We start from the raw sequence: 16,140 nt of genomic DNA, 5'->3' as shown, positions 1-16,140 counted from the left end.
AAGAGCAACGCTCCAGATGCAAAATGTTTATTTTCGATCTATATTCATTCTGTTAGCTCAGTTATTTAGTGAATGTAATTTCCCCTACATTATTTTTTTTTCAAGAGCTATAATGCTATTCAGTGTAGAAAATACTATGTTACAAGTAAAGGTAGGCCTACTGCATTTAAAAAGTTAGCATGCAAATACACTCGTAGAACCAACAGTAAAAGTATTCATTATACAGAATGGCCAAATTGACCATTTAATATCTCTTGAATGTTTTGCTTTACGCACAATCAGGAAGACAAACTCAGAACTATTGGTTTAAAATGTGTCATACATTGCTGATAAGAACACAAAAGTTGCATACTCTTACAGAAAAAGAAGAAATTGAATTTTTAATGTTATAATTTAATGTTGAATGAAGTACAGAAAATATAGAGTACAATCAAATGAAACGAGCTGTACCAAAAAGAAACAAAAACATGATTCCCTTCAACTTGATTATGTTATTAGTAGCTCTCCCATATGAACATAAGCTTACAAGTTAACTAATAAAAATATTAAACTAATAGCTATGGAATCATCCTTCTGAGAGTAACAAAATAAAGATTTGGTCTTTTGTAGTGCAGTGCCTCAGAAAATGACAAGAGGCTCTGCTAAGCTTTGCTAACACATCAAACAGCAAAAACTATACGAAAATTCACACACACACACATTCATTCTATTCTTGCACACACTTCACTCAAGACCTCCCGAACCCTTAAGAAATAATTAATTAAAACTCAGCTATTCCATGTCAAATTTAGGGGCGGTTATTTCCTAGGACACAGGTGGTGAAATGCAGATATGCAACCTTTGCACGAAGATACTTCCAAGTCAGCTTGTTTGCTGACGAAATGAAGTTTGCAATTAAAAGATACATTGCTAGGTTGACCGAAAAGTGAGAGACCGCTTTAAATAAGGACAAAATAAACAGGATCATAATGTTAAGTCTGTTGATAATCATTATTGTCCCCTTAAAAAAAAGAATAATACACATTATCCTATACCTCTATACATAAACAGAGTATGAAAAAGAATAAACAGTAGGGCTGTATACTATGTTGTTTTCCTATCATTATGTCAATGTCAACAACAGAAGACTTTGATATCGAACTCAAGGATTTTTTTATTTAGTTGAAAGAGTACCAGCAGAAAACTTTGCTTGAAAATGTAAGTATTATTCTTTGTCTGATCTGCCATTTCTGTTCAATTCAGTTCAATAAAAGAATGTTAGAAATCATTTCTTATATATTCTTTTCATTTGACAAACAGTTTGTTGTTTTTTAGCAGTATATTGGAAAGCAGCAGAAAGGTATAACTGATGACACATTGCGATATTCAACGAGGTTTTCACTTATCGCATATTTTCCTCATCTTGTGTGGCCAAGAGAGGAGAAACTATCCATTACTAGAAATCTAAACAAAACACTGATAAACACTTTAATCAGTCAGAGGCATCCAGAAACATAATAATCACCTTTATCACTATTAAAAGTGACCGATCATTATAATATTAAGAGCTGAAAATGTTTTGTTCTGAGCAGTTAAAGGTTTTACTCATCAATACAACTTTAATAAAACCTTAGGTATTCTATTGATCATTAAATGATTGTGAACTGCTACAAGACTGATAAAAAAAAGAGGAAGAGGAGGAAAAGTAAAACGCATTTATAAGGCTCAAGAATAAGCATACACTAATTCTGCCCTCTGCTGGAGGACCAGAGAATGGATTCAGTTTAATAAAGATTTTGTAATTGTATGCACTGACTTTTGTAATGACGGGAGATAGACTGTGGTTCATTTATAAATCAGGGAAAGAGGGTGAACCTTTTCCTTACAGGAAGTAATGACTATAGGCTTTAATCTCTCTGTATGATATCATTTCACATCTCAAACAAAGGTGAGGGGCACCTGTGGGTGCTTTGTCCCCATGAACGTGTCAACAGGCTGGCCACAAACAGCAGAAGCAGCGAGAGAAACATGCGAGGTTGTCTTCAAGTACAGCAGTCCTTCTGTGGCTCAAACTCTCAAAATGTCACACACACACACACACACACACACACACACACACACACACACACACACACACACACACACACACACACACACACACACACACACACACACACACACACACACACACACACACACACACACACACACACACACACACACACACACACACACACACACACACACACACTAAAACACACACACATTTGCACTCCTTCATTTTCCAAAACTGCCAAAGTTAGCAAAGGCATCCTGTTTAGGAGGAACCATGGCCAGGCTGATGGAGTGCGCTGCTCCTGGCACTCCCATGCCCGCCATACCGCCCATCATCACTGGAGCGGCCATGCCCAAATTCATGCTCATGTTCATTCCCATCATGCCTTGGTTTACAGGATGTCCTCCAATCCCCATGGTCCCTGTAGTCATAGACGGGGGGAGACTCGATGACAAGTTAGCAGGCATTCCCATGGCGTTGCCGGCCATCATGGGATTGGCTGGTGGTCTAATGGGGGTCACGTGAGGTGGGGAGCTGAGGTTCAGTCCTCCGAAGTTCTGGGACAACAGGCTGAGGGGAGGAACTCCTGCACATAAACACGAGTAGGGAGAAGTTAATGCTAGGTTTTACCAGTAAGTGAGATAGCAACACTGTGCAAAATGCAAACAAAAGATGAATCACAATTTGGAAGACGATACCTTGATGCTGGATGATGTTGTTGAGTGTGGGCGGTGTCTTGGTGGGGTTGAGGCCTGCTGATAGGAAGTCCAGGCTGATGTTGACAGAGGGGTCCGACCAGGTAGAGCCTAGCGATCCTGGACCTCCAACACCAACCTTCTGCTGATCAAAGGGCTGCTGAGATGTCATGCCTCCCAGGCTCTAAAATAAAGAAAAACACATTGTCAAGAACTTAAAACTCAATGCAATTTACTGCCAGAAACTGGAACTCCGTACTAGGAACCAACTGATATGGGCATGTCATCAGTATCAGGAGATAAAAGGCATTCAAATTAAATACTGGAAAGTGCCAGAAATGAATATTTCCTCAAATATGAAAGGCCTATAGTAGGATGTGTATACGCATTCTATGTGAACCATTGACAAAGAGAGTGCAACGTGAATGTGTATATAATAACAATAATAATAATAACATGTTAATTATAGTGGAAGAGACTTGAGACTTCTTCATAAATAAATATTGAATTATATTTGTGCAAAATTATCAAAATTGGGTGCATCCCTTACTTTAAATGTGTTGAACATTTGAACAAGAAGCATTCTTCAAAGGTGCACTGACATACATCCTTACATAGGCTAAGAGTCCCTGCCCAGGAAGTGAACCGTACATACCTGTTGAGAGCGAGAAAGGGGCATTGTTGGCATAGCAACAGATGCCCCTGGCGTTGCACCCCCCAGAGAGAAAGTCATGCTCTGAGAGGCACTCAGCGTTGCGTGTGGATTGGTTAGTTGGTGGTTCACTCCACCCATCAGATCAAAGAGCTCCGCAGAAGGTGGGACGGTGGCGGGTTTAGAGCACGGGGGCGACTGGACGCTGCCAAACAGATCAGTGACGGGCTGGGAGGAACCAGAGCCGGGCGAAGCTGGCTGATTGGCCGCAAAAGCATTCCAGTCTCCAAATTCTCCGTTTCCATTGGATGGTGCAGCAGCTGGCCACAGGAGATTAGAGACATGTTAAGATGTGATTATAACATTCATCTTGGACTTTGACATGAACAGCCCCACTCTTTCTCCTTCTCCCGAATGTACGCCAATTTTCTAAAAATCTTTAGGGCGCTGCCATAAACTGATAATCTACTAAGACTGTGACTGATATCAGACTCTAGATTTTTTTTTGTTCATCATTTTATCTTCAGTCAGTTTAATTGTCCCTTTTGTACAGACTCTCTCTATATCCTTACACTTTGTCCCTACACAATGTATAATTTTCCGCCTTGTTCTGTACAAAATTAACCAAACAAAAAGAGCTGATAGAAGTAAGACTCAGTTACCTGTGGAGTTAGGGAGGCTGGCAGAAGCTGCAGGAGAAGAGAAGTCAGCAAATCCACCAATGAGGTCTGAACTGCCACCTGGATGGAAAGAACCATGGGTATATAAAAAGATCATGGGTATATAAAAACAACAAAAAAATCAACATAATCAATATAATGTTGTTCAGGAGGAACAACATTAAAGTACAGGGAAAGTTATTTGTTTGGCACGAGAGTCATCCCCTTAAATCGAAGGCAAATCTGAAAGTCTGCATGTAGGATAAATTAAATTGCAGGGGTACTGGGGCTGATCAAAGTTTAACACTAGTGTGCCAAATTATTTGAGCCCTTAATAATGGCATCATTTTCCCAGCTGAAGGGCAGAACTTGCTGTTGTTCCCCTTTCTTGCTTTTCACACAAAATAATGAAGAAATCTCAACTATATTTGCATATTTCCTAATGACGTAATCCAAAAAGTAACGGAAAGTAATCAAGTGATTGTGATACTTAGATTAGTTAAGAGGCAAATAACCACTTTATCTTAATACATGTATGAAGTTACCTTACAAACGTTTTACAACACATTCCTAGACCGAGATCCTGGCCTTCATTTTTTTATATCTTTGCCTTCGTGAAAGTTTGTATTTACCTGTTGCAGTGCTCTGATTGGATAAAGGGTCAATCACTAATAGGTCAGCTAGGCCGCCACTGGAAGACTGCCTGACTGATGACTGAAGACAGAAGCAGAGAGTAGCAGTGATTTATAATTTACAATTAATAATCCATCCCACATTTTAAAGTGTGAGTGCGAGTGTGTGTGTTTGCACCTTCACCTCTGGGCTCTTGTCTCCGGTGTAGTGGGCTGCAGCTCCCAGGTCCAGAGTCTTGTTGCTTGTCGCTCCGCTGCGTTTCCGTGTGGTGGTGGTCGTTGTTTCTGTTGCCTGTGTGATCTGAATGCTCTTCGTTGTGACAGTTTCCTCCTCATCTTTGAACTCAAGGGTTTCCTGCCGACCGTTCCTCGATGCTCGATCCTCCTCGTTGTCACTATGGCATCCAGACATGAAGGACGAATGAGGACCAGCGCTCTTGAGTACTGATTGTTTTTTGCTGTGCAATTATTGTATTGTGTTTGGTTATTAAAGGATAGATATCAGGTAAATACTTATTTTAGGTTTCTATAAGCACATGTTTACATGCTTTAATGTTCAAATAATATCACATCATATTTCCCATACTGTCTGTCTGAGTATACCAGTATTAACCCTCTGTCTCTAACTCTTCATTAAGCACCCTTCTCTTTAAGCCCTTCTTTAGTGAAAGGGCCTGCTATTTGCCTTGGGAGATAAAATTTGAGGTGAAGCAGCGGGTAAGATACACAGATTGGGCCGGTATATTCTAATAGGCCTGAATGTGATATAGGAAGGGCATGTAGCCTTAATCAAATGACAGCGAGTGCGTGGTGAGGCGAGTGCATTATTTGGATATTTGTGATACTAACAGTGGTTGCATTTACCTGATTCTGTCGGGCGAGTCGTCTCGTTCCTTCTTTCTGAACTTGTTGATTGTGTCGTCTATGGTGCTGCCTATCTTGTCACTGATCTCTCCGAGCTTCTCGCTAAAGGGGAAAGCTCCTTTGCTCTTATCCCAGTCCTCATCCCACTTACTCCGATCCAACTCGTTAGCTTGAAGGAGGAACACATAGAAAAGGACATTTAAACTTGAGCTGTTTTACAGACTTCCTTCGAGTCTTAATCAAAAACGATATCATTTGAAATCATACAACAGAAAATCCTTGCATTGGAAAAGTTGGGAGAAGTTGATCGATAAATGTTTTAACTATCTAAAGCAGTTGATTTTCTGTGGATCGACTTCTTGTTATGTAGTGTATTATTTACTCTACAGGATAAATAATAGACTCTTTTCAACAATACTTAGATACAATTATAACGGTTTTAGTACATGGGCAGACGAGGCTTAACTATACATGACAGAGGATACTGTTTTGTGTTTCACATCATTGAAGACATCTTTATATATAGACTTTATATCTTTCCAAAAAGTCTACAATGCTTGCTTTACATGATATCCATTATTCAAAGCATTTGAATTCCTCTGGGTTTGTATAGGTAAAGTTATTATAACCATTTTAATTCACTTTTGTCATTAGCTGTCAAATACCGTGCACTGAATTACTCACAGTTCTTAATAATTCCTCCTCCTCCTCCTGCTAATACTATTGCTCCACCTCCTCCTCCCATACTGTCAGAGGAGACTCCAATGTATTTATCTTTGTTCTTCTTGGCTTTCTTCCTTTCCTCTCTCAGTCTGTCGTCGTCCTGGACAAACTCCACCATCTCCTTCACCTTCTGACGCACATTGATGCCCTGATCCTTACCGCTCTCATCTGGACAGAAGCACAGATAGAAAACTCAATCAAGAGGACTGGTAGTAATTCTGGTTAACTCATGACCTTTCATCTAGTGCAACCCACCGTTGGCAGGTTGTTGTTTTTTTATGCAGGAATGCTAACAATGAAACTAACAGAATTCAGTCTTGTTGAAGACACTGTATTCATTCTCCACAGAGGAAAAAAACTCTCTATATTTTGCAAACAAATTAACATAAACGTTGTGAAGAAATCGAAGTAGCTACATTTTCAAAAAGAGACTCACCAATGAAGTGGTAGTTTTCTAAAGATCGCAAGTCGTAGATGTGTTCTCTGGCACTGGTGACGACTCTTTCAGACCCGTTCCTGATAAGATAGGCCAACAGTAGTAAAGCCTGTGTGTAGAGGGAGGAAAGAGATGGTAAGAGATGGACTGAAAGACGTGATAAGAGAGTTCACTTGGGGGAGGATTTAGGTAAAATGACTGAGAAATAATCTTTCCTTTCAAAAAAATCTGTTCTGCTTTACTTAACTGTCCCTTCTCTAAACTAAACTTAAATACCATAAATATGTAAACACTGGAACACATATGGGTGTCTGACTTCATTTCAACACCACAGTTACAGTACAACACCTGCACATCTGGGAAACATCCAACGAACCACAGTGTAACGGTACCTTGTACACTCGTCTCCAGTTCTTCTTGTTGTCCTTCAGCATCCTGGTCCACAGCATGTTCATCACCTCTGGGAACTGCTCATACATAAAGGTGGATCTAAACACACAAACACAAGACCGCGAAGGTTAAAGTGCTTTGAAAACCCAATGCATGTTAATGTATTGAATGTAATGCTCCCACAGTAACTTAAAATAGGAGTAACGCATTGAAAAGGCATCCTAAATTCCCCAAATCTTCTCAAGCAACCAATGAAATATCAATAGGATTTCCTAAATTGTTTCCTAAAATCAAATATTAAACCTAAAACTCAATATTTGACCTTTTTTATTTCTGATAAAACTTTTTTTTTTTTAAAGACTTTGTGTTAAAATGTATGTTATACTTACTATACACCATTTACCCAAGTCATAAAAAGCATGTATTTGGTTGCACATAGAACTCTGTTTGTGTGTGTGTGTGTGTGTGTGTGTGTGTGTGTGTGTGTGTGTGTGTGTGTGTGTGTGTGTGTGTGTGTGTGTGTGTGTGTGTGTATGTGTGTGTGTGTGTGTGTGTGTGTGTGTGTGTGTCCTATACATACTTGGCTATTTCTCCCATCAGTTGTCCGGAGGGTCCCCAGGGGTCGTCGTTAGTGGCCTCTCTCACCTTGGACTCGATTTCGGAGTAGTTCATCACCACATTAGTGCTGTTGATACAAACACACATTTTCTTTATAATTTACCCCGACATATTTTTGGATTCACGTCACTATTTCACACATGTAAAGGTGAAACCCTGTGGCTTTGTGTTCCTGTCTTTCAGTTCGTCAGTCCCACTTGCAAGTTACCAGCAACTGTTCTGATGTCCTGATTCCCTTCACACTTCACTCCTCACATTTCCAGGTCAGGCAGACCCAAATACAGTCAAAAATACACACTTTTGTATATTTACACACTTCTAAACAACACAGATTGTACTGCTTCACATGAGAATGCCTCAATTATGCAGCACACGCTCAAGATGACAATGGGTGTAAAATACAGGATTATCACACCAAATATATCTCCATTCATGCAGGTGTCAAACACACAATGAAACAAAGTAAGACAAGAGAATCTCAGCTCCCTGAATTATAAATGAAAGCTTTCTAAAAGCCTGACCACTGCACTTCAGAGGACAAAATCGCAGACACGAGCGCTGTGTGAAAGAAAATATTCAGCAGTCCGGAAAACAAAAGAGAGATGAGATGAGTCGATGTGGGTACGAAAGAGAGGGGAGCAGGATGTGTGTATCCATCTGTGTGTGTTTGTAAAACAGTGAGGTAAACACAGTCAAACCTCGCCATAAGCAATGCCTGCTCCCTGCCTGCTTTGATTTTGTGTGTGCTCACCATCTGCCTGTGTTTGTTTTCCTGTCTGTGTATATTGCATCTCTTGATGTGCATTGCTTGCTTTACAGACCCCGAAGAACCACAGCACTAAAAATGTGAACCACACACCTTTCACTCCATTTCCTATCCTGTTGTATTCTCAGATACTCCTCGCCTCTCCAAAACTCATGATCCTGTCTTCCTCTTTTATTCCACAGCACCTTTCCTTGCCATCTCTTTCTCATATAAGCTGTGCCACTCTCCTGCTAAAGGAAAAGAGAGGCATCTGTACAATACAAGAGCTGCCTTTGACTGTGTTATTGTCAGCAGATAAGACAGACACAGAGACAGCGAGAGCTCAGTAGTAGTGTGACTCTTCATCTGCAGGGAAAGCAAGGCTGCTGCTGCCAGCTCTGTTGAGGTAGATCAATAATAGAGGGTATTCATCAGGCCCAGTCATGCACCACCAAAAGCTGATGGGAGCAGGTCCCTATTACTCCGTTTAAATCTCTGTTGAGCTCTCAGATTGTGCTACTTCTTTATTGTATTATTCCCTCTTCTTATCTCCTTTCTTGTCTCTCTACACTCATCTTTCCTGTATGCAAATGTATTCTATCAACCGGTCTTTTTCCCCTTATCACATTTTGCAAAATAATTGGTCCAATAAAGCATGAAGCCAACCAGAGAAAGAAGGGTCTCGAATGTTGAAATGTAAAAAAATAAATATATTTGATTTCTTCATGGCCTGTATTTCAAGAGGTATACAGGGCAAAATGCATTTGGAATATCGGACTCTCGTTGCCACTGGGCAGTTAGTTTATATAAATGTTTTCAAGGTTTCAGTATTCAGATAAAATAACTAGGCTATAGTATGAGTGCTAATACAACACCCACACAGTATGCATCTTACACTGCATTTAAGGTAGATATTTATGACTGAGGTTTATTGGATCACATAATATATATAATATATAATAGACACAACATTTAAAATTGGATTTAGTTGCTTCAGGATGGTGAAACAACACCACGTCAATTGGCAAGAAAGCCCAGCAGCGCCTCTGCTTCATCCGCAAACTGAAGAGAAGAGAACACATTGTATTCCGATAACAGACATGTAAGCCGTTAATAAAATGACGACATTAAAAACTCTACCAACAACATTTAAATGACTTGACAAACTGTATAACAAAATAAATAATAAAGATGTCTGAGTGAGCAACTGATAGTGAATAGTAACCGAGTACCACTCAGTACCAGAATGAAGTATATCAATATAAAGTGTTTCTATTTTATGTTATCTTTAATTATTTTACAGCTCTTGTTACTACTTTCTTTACACATTCATCTTATTATGACACATTAGAATTTGAACACAGGAATTTGTACTTCTACATGAAACAAAAGTTATCACACAGACACTTCACAATGAAGCATGCAGTCCAGCACACAAAAAAACCCAATTTAGGAGGCTACATCAACAACCCCAGCTATTAAAGCATAAGCTGTTTGGACCAGCTTTGTTGTCCTCACTGTCCGGGACCATGGGGTCATCGTGGGCTGCGATGAGACATGGATGCTCCGCTTATAGGCAGCAAAAGTACTATCCACAAACAATTATCTGGCATCTAAGATTGCCATCATTAATACTTAGCGTGTATGAGGATACAATGTTAGGTAAAAGCATGGAATAGGTAGAGGGCATCGGGGTGGGACAGGGCGTGATTCTGCAGCAGCACTTACAGTACACACAGAGCCGACCTGGGCTTAGCAATGCTATCGAAATTAGCTAACTGGATAGCGTTCGTTGTGGTTCGGATCTAAATGAAGTCGGATTTTGTAATATTATAATTGTCCTGCCTTTTTTGAATAGGTGCAGAATAAAACATGCAATGGAAGAATCTATTGTTAAACACAAATATCTATGTATGCCACAGTGTTGAAGACTGGCAGCTAGCCAGCTAGTAAACGCTAACAGCTGAGGGGCTATCTCCGTGACGTATCCTGTCCTCTGTCAGCGATAAAAGCTGCTGATGCTGCCCAGCTAAAGGTGCTGATGCTGCCTGGGTAAAGCCGCCTAGCTAGCCGGTTAGCTTAGCAGCCACTTAGCGGTTCAGATAGAGCAAACGGCCAACAGCTCCACCTGCTCCTCGGTTTTACTCACGCTTTGTCCACTAGCTCTCTGACTTTCCACATATTTAGCATCCCCGCACGGAACTGCGGGATCGCCGCTTCGATAGTGTGTCGCCCCCTTGTCTTTTCGCCTCTCAAGACAGAGGAGGTGTCGGTTTACCGACGACAATACCCCCCAGCTCCTTGATAAGCTCCGGTAGTACAACGGCCGCTGCGGTTAACGGATCGGCCCCAGTTGCTACGGAAACGTCGTTCTCTGCCTACGTCATAAAGCGTCGATATGTTCCCTCGCTTGCGAACTATACAAAAAAATGTAATATATATATCATAATAATTATATAATATGTTACTGCCGGCATATACATGGTTTTCATCTTCATGTTTAGTTATATGAATTAACAGAAAGCATGGGAAATCAAATACAGCCTAGGTTACTGTGTCAATGCAAAGCAATGTCTTTCAGAATTGTGTTGGAAACTTGAAATTATGAATCAATTTTATATTAATGCAAATTATACACTACACCAGGACATGAGGGAGCCTTGCCAAGGGTAACCTCAATAAAATAAAAAGCACATTTTTAATAACTGACCAGCATATGTTTACGTTTTTAGGAATTTGGCATTTTGTTGGTTTCTTGCTGTGGAACCAACTTAGAAACATTAAAATCATAATATATTGTGGTTTGGAGTAAATGTATAGTTTAAGAGGCTTAACACAATTGTCTTGGAGATATTTTGCAGATAAAATTCACCTGCAACTGTCATCAGACATTGGATTTTTAACAAACTCAGCTCCTTCAGTAACTTCTGTCTCTTTTACATCAACATATTTATTTACTAAATCAAAAGAAATATGGGTAGGTGCATCACATTAGTGCATCAGTGGCTTATTGTGTTAAAAGCTGTAATGGCAGGGGTGACCAAACGTGAGGAGCGGTATACTTGTATTACAATGTAACACAAATAACAACATCAACCCTATCCAGCTTGGTTGTGTATATTTAGTTTGGTATGAATCAAAATGTCTGAGGATTATTTTGTGGTGGTTCATTAGTGTCTTCCACTTCTGCTGCCAGGTTGAGTGTGTGCTTGGCGTATCCATTGAGTCCACCACAGCTTGTATTATTGATATGTTGGCTCAGTTATTTAGGTCTCCAATCTGGTCTAGAATAAAGTAGAAAAAGGAACATAATAAGGACGTGTCTGATTGAGTAGTGGTCATCTACGACAAAACGTCAGACTCTTCACCTTGGTTTAAAAAAAAATAATCTGTTCTTTCTTTGTGGGAGTGTGTCCTTGGTCCTGTGAAGGTTTGGAGATATTATTCACTTTTTGATGTTTCTATTAGTACTGTATTATGTTAATTAGAGGTTTGTTTAGCCAATATGTTTATTGTTAATTTATTCTTTTCAGGGATTCAATTTACTTAGATGGTATCTTTTTAAATGCCAATAGGCTATAGAAAAACGTCAAACATTAGCATAGCTAACTATATTTGTATTCTATTTAAACTGTGATTGAGTGTTCCTTTTTATTGAGGGTCTGTATTTCAGTTATTGTAACAATTAGGGTTTACAAATCAAATGTATTATATGTGAACACAATGGGGTGTTTAAAGACTAGGAGCATCCCACAAGTATTTGTATGTATGAGAAAAACAGAGTTAAAAATTGCATCCCTTCATCCATTTCTAAAGAGTACTATAGTGGTTAATAATTGTGTCTGTCTTATTATGCTCAATTTCAGGTTTATATTTGTGTTTTGTGCCTCTACTGTGACGTGTTAACATGCATTAATGTTGAAAAAAAGTTCTTTATTCTTCTGCCTGTGCTGCAGCACCTCTTTTCACCTTCTGTCTGAAACCAGTGCCAAGTCGGCTTTGATTGGTTAGCTGGCCGGTCTGTTGTGATTGGTTAACAGCTTAGAGATGTCCCATTCCTTAGACTATCACCTACAATGTGTTGGAGTGCTAACCAATAGAAGAGCATGTGTTTCATAGTGATGTCACTGTGTAACGGAAGAAAACAAAGGAGTCCAATCGAGGCGTTTCAGGCATGGGGGAGAGGAAAGGGGGCAATTTAATAATATAACTCCTTAATATTTTCATTGTTTTATGACTTGCTCTTTCAATCTTTTTGGTTTAGGCATTCTTACCAGGAAGTCATGGGTATTGTCCTGCAGCAAAGCTATAACATCAGCACTGGACACAGCTCAGTGTCGGACCCCGGTGTGCTTCCCCGGGCGGTTCACACCGCGGCAGCCATGTTTCTCGGGTTCATTCTGGTACTAGGCTTCCTTGGTAACTTCCTTGTGCTGCTGGTGTTCTCGCGTTTCCCCGGGTTGCTCACTCCCGTGAACCTGCTGCTGATCAACATCAGTGCCAGCGACATGCTCGTCTGCATCTTTGGGACACCCCTCAGCTTCGCGGCCAGTTTGCGTGGCAGGTGGCTGACCGGGTCCTCTGGGTGCCGCTGGTACGGTTTCTCAAATGCATTTTTTGGTGAGTGATCTTATTTCAAACTCCCCCATGATTAAAAGTGTTAGCATCAGAGTGAAAGTCAAGTAGGCTACCCAAAGTATTCAATTATTTCAAAAAGATTTTTTTCAAAGTATTTATTTTAAATAAATGTTGTAGTACAATCAGTAAAACCAATTTTAGTTAATCTAATTCAACAGTCAAATGCATTCTATTTTAGATGTTAGATTTAAATATAAAAGGTCAATCGTATCTACAGCTGTACTTGTAATGGAGTAGAAGTACACATTCTGTGATTTTAGGTCAGAGAGATTGATGAATGAAGGAATACTTTCATGATAGTGTCGTTTGATCTCTAGCTGCAGTTCTTCACTGTGTTGTGATGTTTCTCTCTGTCAGGTATAGTATCTCTGGTGTCTCTCTCTCTGCTGTCCTTTGAGCGGTACTCTGTGCTGCTCCACAGCCCCCCCTCAGACTCCTCTCAGTACTGCAGAGCCAGGCTTGCTGTCGGTGCCTCCTGGCTTTACTCACTGGTATGGACTCTGCCACCACTGCTGGGCTGGAGCAGGTCTGCACTGCCTAAACATTAACCTAGAATAACTTTATAAAGTATCATTAAACTATTTCACCAATAAGATCATTCTCGTATGCAACTATTCAATCAAATGATGCTTAAACTAGGAGGATAGGATGTGTTAGCCTACTTTAATGAGTTAATAAAATACATGATTAACAAGTGAGTGCCTTAAAAGAAAATGACAAAATAAAGTAGTTTTTTTCTGAACATTTCTGTACAATTGTATGTTATGGAACAGCTATGGGCCGGAGGGTCCTGGCACCACCTGCTCCGTCCAGTGGCACCAGCGCTCGCCTGCAGCTCGCTCCTACATCAGCTGTTTGTTCATATTCTGCCTGCTGTTGCCACTGCTGCTCATGACCTTCTGCTACGGGAAGATCCTGCTGGCTGTGCGATCGGTGGAGAGACAGGTGAGCTTTGACACCACTGTGTATTCTGTGTGTTATCCAATGCTTGTGTGAGTGTGTGATAGTTTAACAACTATAAAGTGAATGTCTTGGTCCTGTAGAGAGTGTGTTAGGGCCCATCATCTCATAATCTGCCCCTGTTTCCAGGTCACCAGGATCAACCGGCCCTCAGCTGAGAGGAGGGAAGGCCGTGTCCTTGTAATGGTGGTTTCCATGGTGACAGGCTACATATTGTGCTGGATGCCATACGGCGTTATGGCGATGCTAGCCTCATTTGGGCGGCCGGGAGGGGTGTCGCCTACTGCCACTTTAATACCAACCCTGCTGGCAAAGACCAGCACAGCCATCAACCCGGTTATATATGTGCTGCTCAACAATCAGGTAACAACAACTTCCTGTAAATATCCTTAACAGTTTCCCTCCTCTGACCTTCTCCTTAATTGTTTTTTATTCAGCTAAAAGGTGAATCAGTTTCATTCTGCCTCCTCCTCTGTGTGTCTCTCAGTTCTCCAGGTGTTTAATGTACATAATCAGATGCAGCGCAGAAGACCCACCCACCCCAGTTCAGCGCACCCTGCCCAGCAGCATGGCTGAGAGGCGTCACACTCCCCGATCACCAACAAACGAACAAAACACAGAGGCTGCCATGTTCACATCCACAGATGAGCAGGAACAGAGGCCTGCTCTGGGGCCAGTGGTCCAACATGCAACATAGAGGTCAAATGTCCCTTTAGCCCTATGATCAGTTTGTTTTGAATTAATTTGACCTCTTTTTAAGAATTCAATTCAAGATTCAAGAAGTTTTATTTATCCCGAGGGAAATTGAGGTGCAACAGTTCAATACAAAGAAGGAAGGAGAAATATACACTCAATATAACTAAACTACTAAATATACATAAAATATTACTAAATATAAACTAAAATAACTAAGTATAAACTAAGTATAACTAAATATAAACTAAATGTACCAACAATAACAGCAGCTTTGCAAATATGAAATAGTGAAATAGTTACAGTAACTACGTAGGTATATACAATATACAACAATAGGTATAGTGCAAATGGCAGTACAGTAATAAGATAACTAATAAAACTAAGCTGAATACTAAATACTAAATAAAGTGACATGTGAAAGTGACAGTAAAGTGAAATGACAGCATTGCGATGAAATAAAGGAAGAAAGGACTTCCTGTGGCGTTCTGTGGTACACCGGGGTGGAATGAGTCTATTGCTGAAGGTGCTTCTGTATGAGGTCAGCACCTGGTGGAGAGGGTGAGCGTTGTTGTCCATGATATTATACAGCTTGCGCAGCGTCCCCCTCTCAGACACCACCAGCAAAGAGTCCAGCTGCACCCCCAGGACAGAGCCAGCCTTCCTGACGATCCTGCTGATCTTGTTGGCGTCTGCTGACCTCAACCTGCTTCCCCAGCACGCAACACCAAAGAAGATGGCGCTGGCTACCACCGACTGGTAGAACATCTTCAGCATGGTGTTACAGACGTTGAAGGACCGGAGCCTCCACAGGAAGTAGAGTCGGCTCTGGCCCTTCTTATACACATACAATTGGAATTAGGGATTGTTTTTTTTATCTTATTGTAGAAACGTCAATATGTTTGGCTGAAGTTGTTGAATAGTGGACCAAACTGCGTAATTGTTTAATATCTGTAACTGTTTTTCCATGCAGTATTCGTATTCCTCATAGTCTGAGTATAGCTGTACACTTTATTACCTCAGTCCATTATTAAACCTTGCATCAGCTGTAACTCATTGTGGTCAAATCATATGGTTATACAAGTTTAGTTTAAACTACTTTTTGATTTATATTTGTATTCAACACTGTCTCAGGGTTTTATTTGAAACGTGTGCCATTTAACTTGCATGTTGTAAGTGTTAACAATATTCCTATTTATACTAAACCATAAAGACAGACATGCGGGTGTTTGGTCAAAATGTTTTGTCTCTTCTATAAAAGAAAACTTGGCAAAGAAGGCAACAGGATTATTCTGGGTTGTGTTTGCACCAAGAGTGGGCGCTGTGGTTTAGTTCACCGTCAGACATGCTCATACAGTATTATAGATGATGTGTGTCATAATACCAATAATAGGTTTATT

At 40.4% G+C, this 16,140-nt stretch overlaps 2 protein-coding genes across 5 annotated transcripts; one reads left to right on the top strand and one right to left on the bottom strand.

Moving 5' to 3' along the window:
- Positions 1–354: 354 nt before the first annotated feature.
- Positions 355–10,802, bottom strand: LOC134871953 (clathrin interactor 1-like). 4 transcript variants are annotated; one of them, XM_063894991.1, is made up of 12 exons: positions 10,599–10,802; positions 7,667–7,771; positions 7,089–7,185; positions 6,697–6,805; positions 6,222–6,428; positions 5,538–5,706; positions 4,852–5,131; positions 4,674–4,755; positions 4,045–4,122; positions 3,386–3,702; positions 2,734–2,914; positions 355–2,621 (listed from the first exon to the last, which is right to left on the bottom strand). In XM_063894991.1, exons 1-12 carry the CDS (start codon positions 10,637–10,639, stop codon positions 2,257–2,259), a joined length of 2,031 nt encoding a protein of 676 aa, XP_063751061.1. In that variant the 5' UTR covers positions 10,640–10,802; the 3' UTR covers positions 355–2,256. The 4 variants fall into 4 exon arrangements, with proteins under 4 accessions (XP_063751061.1, XP_063751062.1, XP_063751063.1 ...); XM_063894992.1 differs by having other exon boundaries at positions 4,858–5,131; XM_063894993.1 differs by having other exon boundaries at positions 4,852–5,068.
- A 943-nt stretch (positions 10,803–11,745) lies between these two features.
- On the top strand, positions 11,746–15,877 carry LOC134871954 (pinopsin-like). Its single transcript, XM_063894995.1, has 6 exons — positions 11,746–11,879; positions 12,714–13,069; positions 13,445–13,613; positions 13,861–14,032; positions 14,177–14,410; positions 14,535–15,877. Exons 2-6 carry the CDS (start codon positions 12,733–12,735, stop codon positions 14,742–14,744), a joined length of 1,122 nt encoding a protein of 373 aa, XP_063751065.1. The 5' UTR covers positions 11,746–11,879; positions 12,714–12,732; the 3' UTR covers positions 14,745–15,877.
- The last annotated feature ends 263 nt before the right edge of the window (positions 15,878–16,140 follow it).

The sequence above is a fragment of the Eleginops maclovinus genome, chromosome 11 (genome assembly GCF_036324505.1).
Source record: "Eleginops maclovinus isolate JMC-PN-2008 ecotype Puerto Natales chromosome 11, JC_Emac_rtc_rv5, whole genome shotgun sequence".
In the NCBI taxonomy this organism is placed as follows: Eukaryota; Metazoa; Chordata; class Actinopteri; order Perciformes; family Eleginopidae; genus Eleginops; species Eleginops maclovinus.
The sequence above is the reverse complement of the archived record's forward strand: the minus strand, read 5'-3'. Positions and strand labels throughout refer to the sequence as shown.

Coding starts and splice junctions, on each gene's coding strand:
- LOC134871954 (XM_063894995.1), top strand. CDS start 12,733: ATGGGTATTGTCCTGCAGCAAAGCTATAACATCAGCACTGGACACAGC. Junction 13,070..13,444: donor TTTCTCAAATGCATTTTTTG/GTGAGTGATCTT, acceptor TCTCTCTGTCAG/GTATAGTATCTCTGGTGTCT. Junction 14,033..14,176: donor TGCGATCGGTGGAGAGACAG/GTGAGCTTTGAC, acceptor CCCTGTTTCCAG/GTCACCAGGATCAACCGGCC.
- LOC134871953 (XM_063894991.1), bottom strand. CDS start 10,639: ATGCTAAATATGTGGAAAGTCAGAGAGCTAGTGGACAAAGC. Junction 7,186..7,666: donor CTGATGGGAGAAATAGCCAA/GTATGTATAGGA, acceptor TTGTGTGTTTAG/ATCCACCTTTATGTATGAGC. Junction 5,707..6,221: donor AGGAGGAATTATTAAGAACT/GTGAGTAATTCA, acceptor TCCTCCTTCAAG/CTAACGAGTTGGATCGGAGT.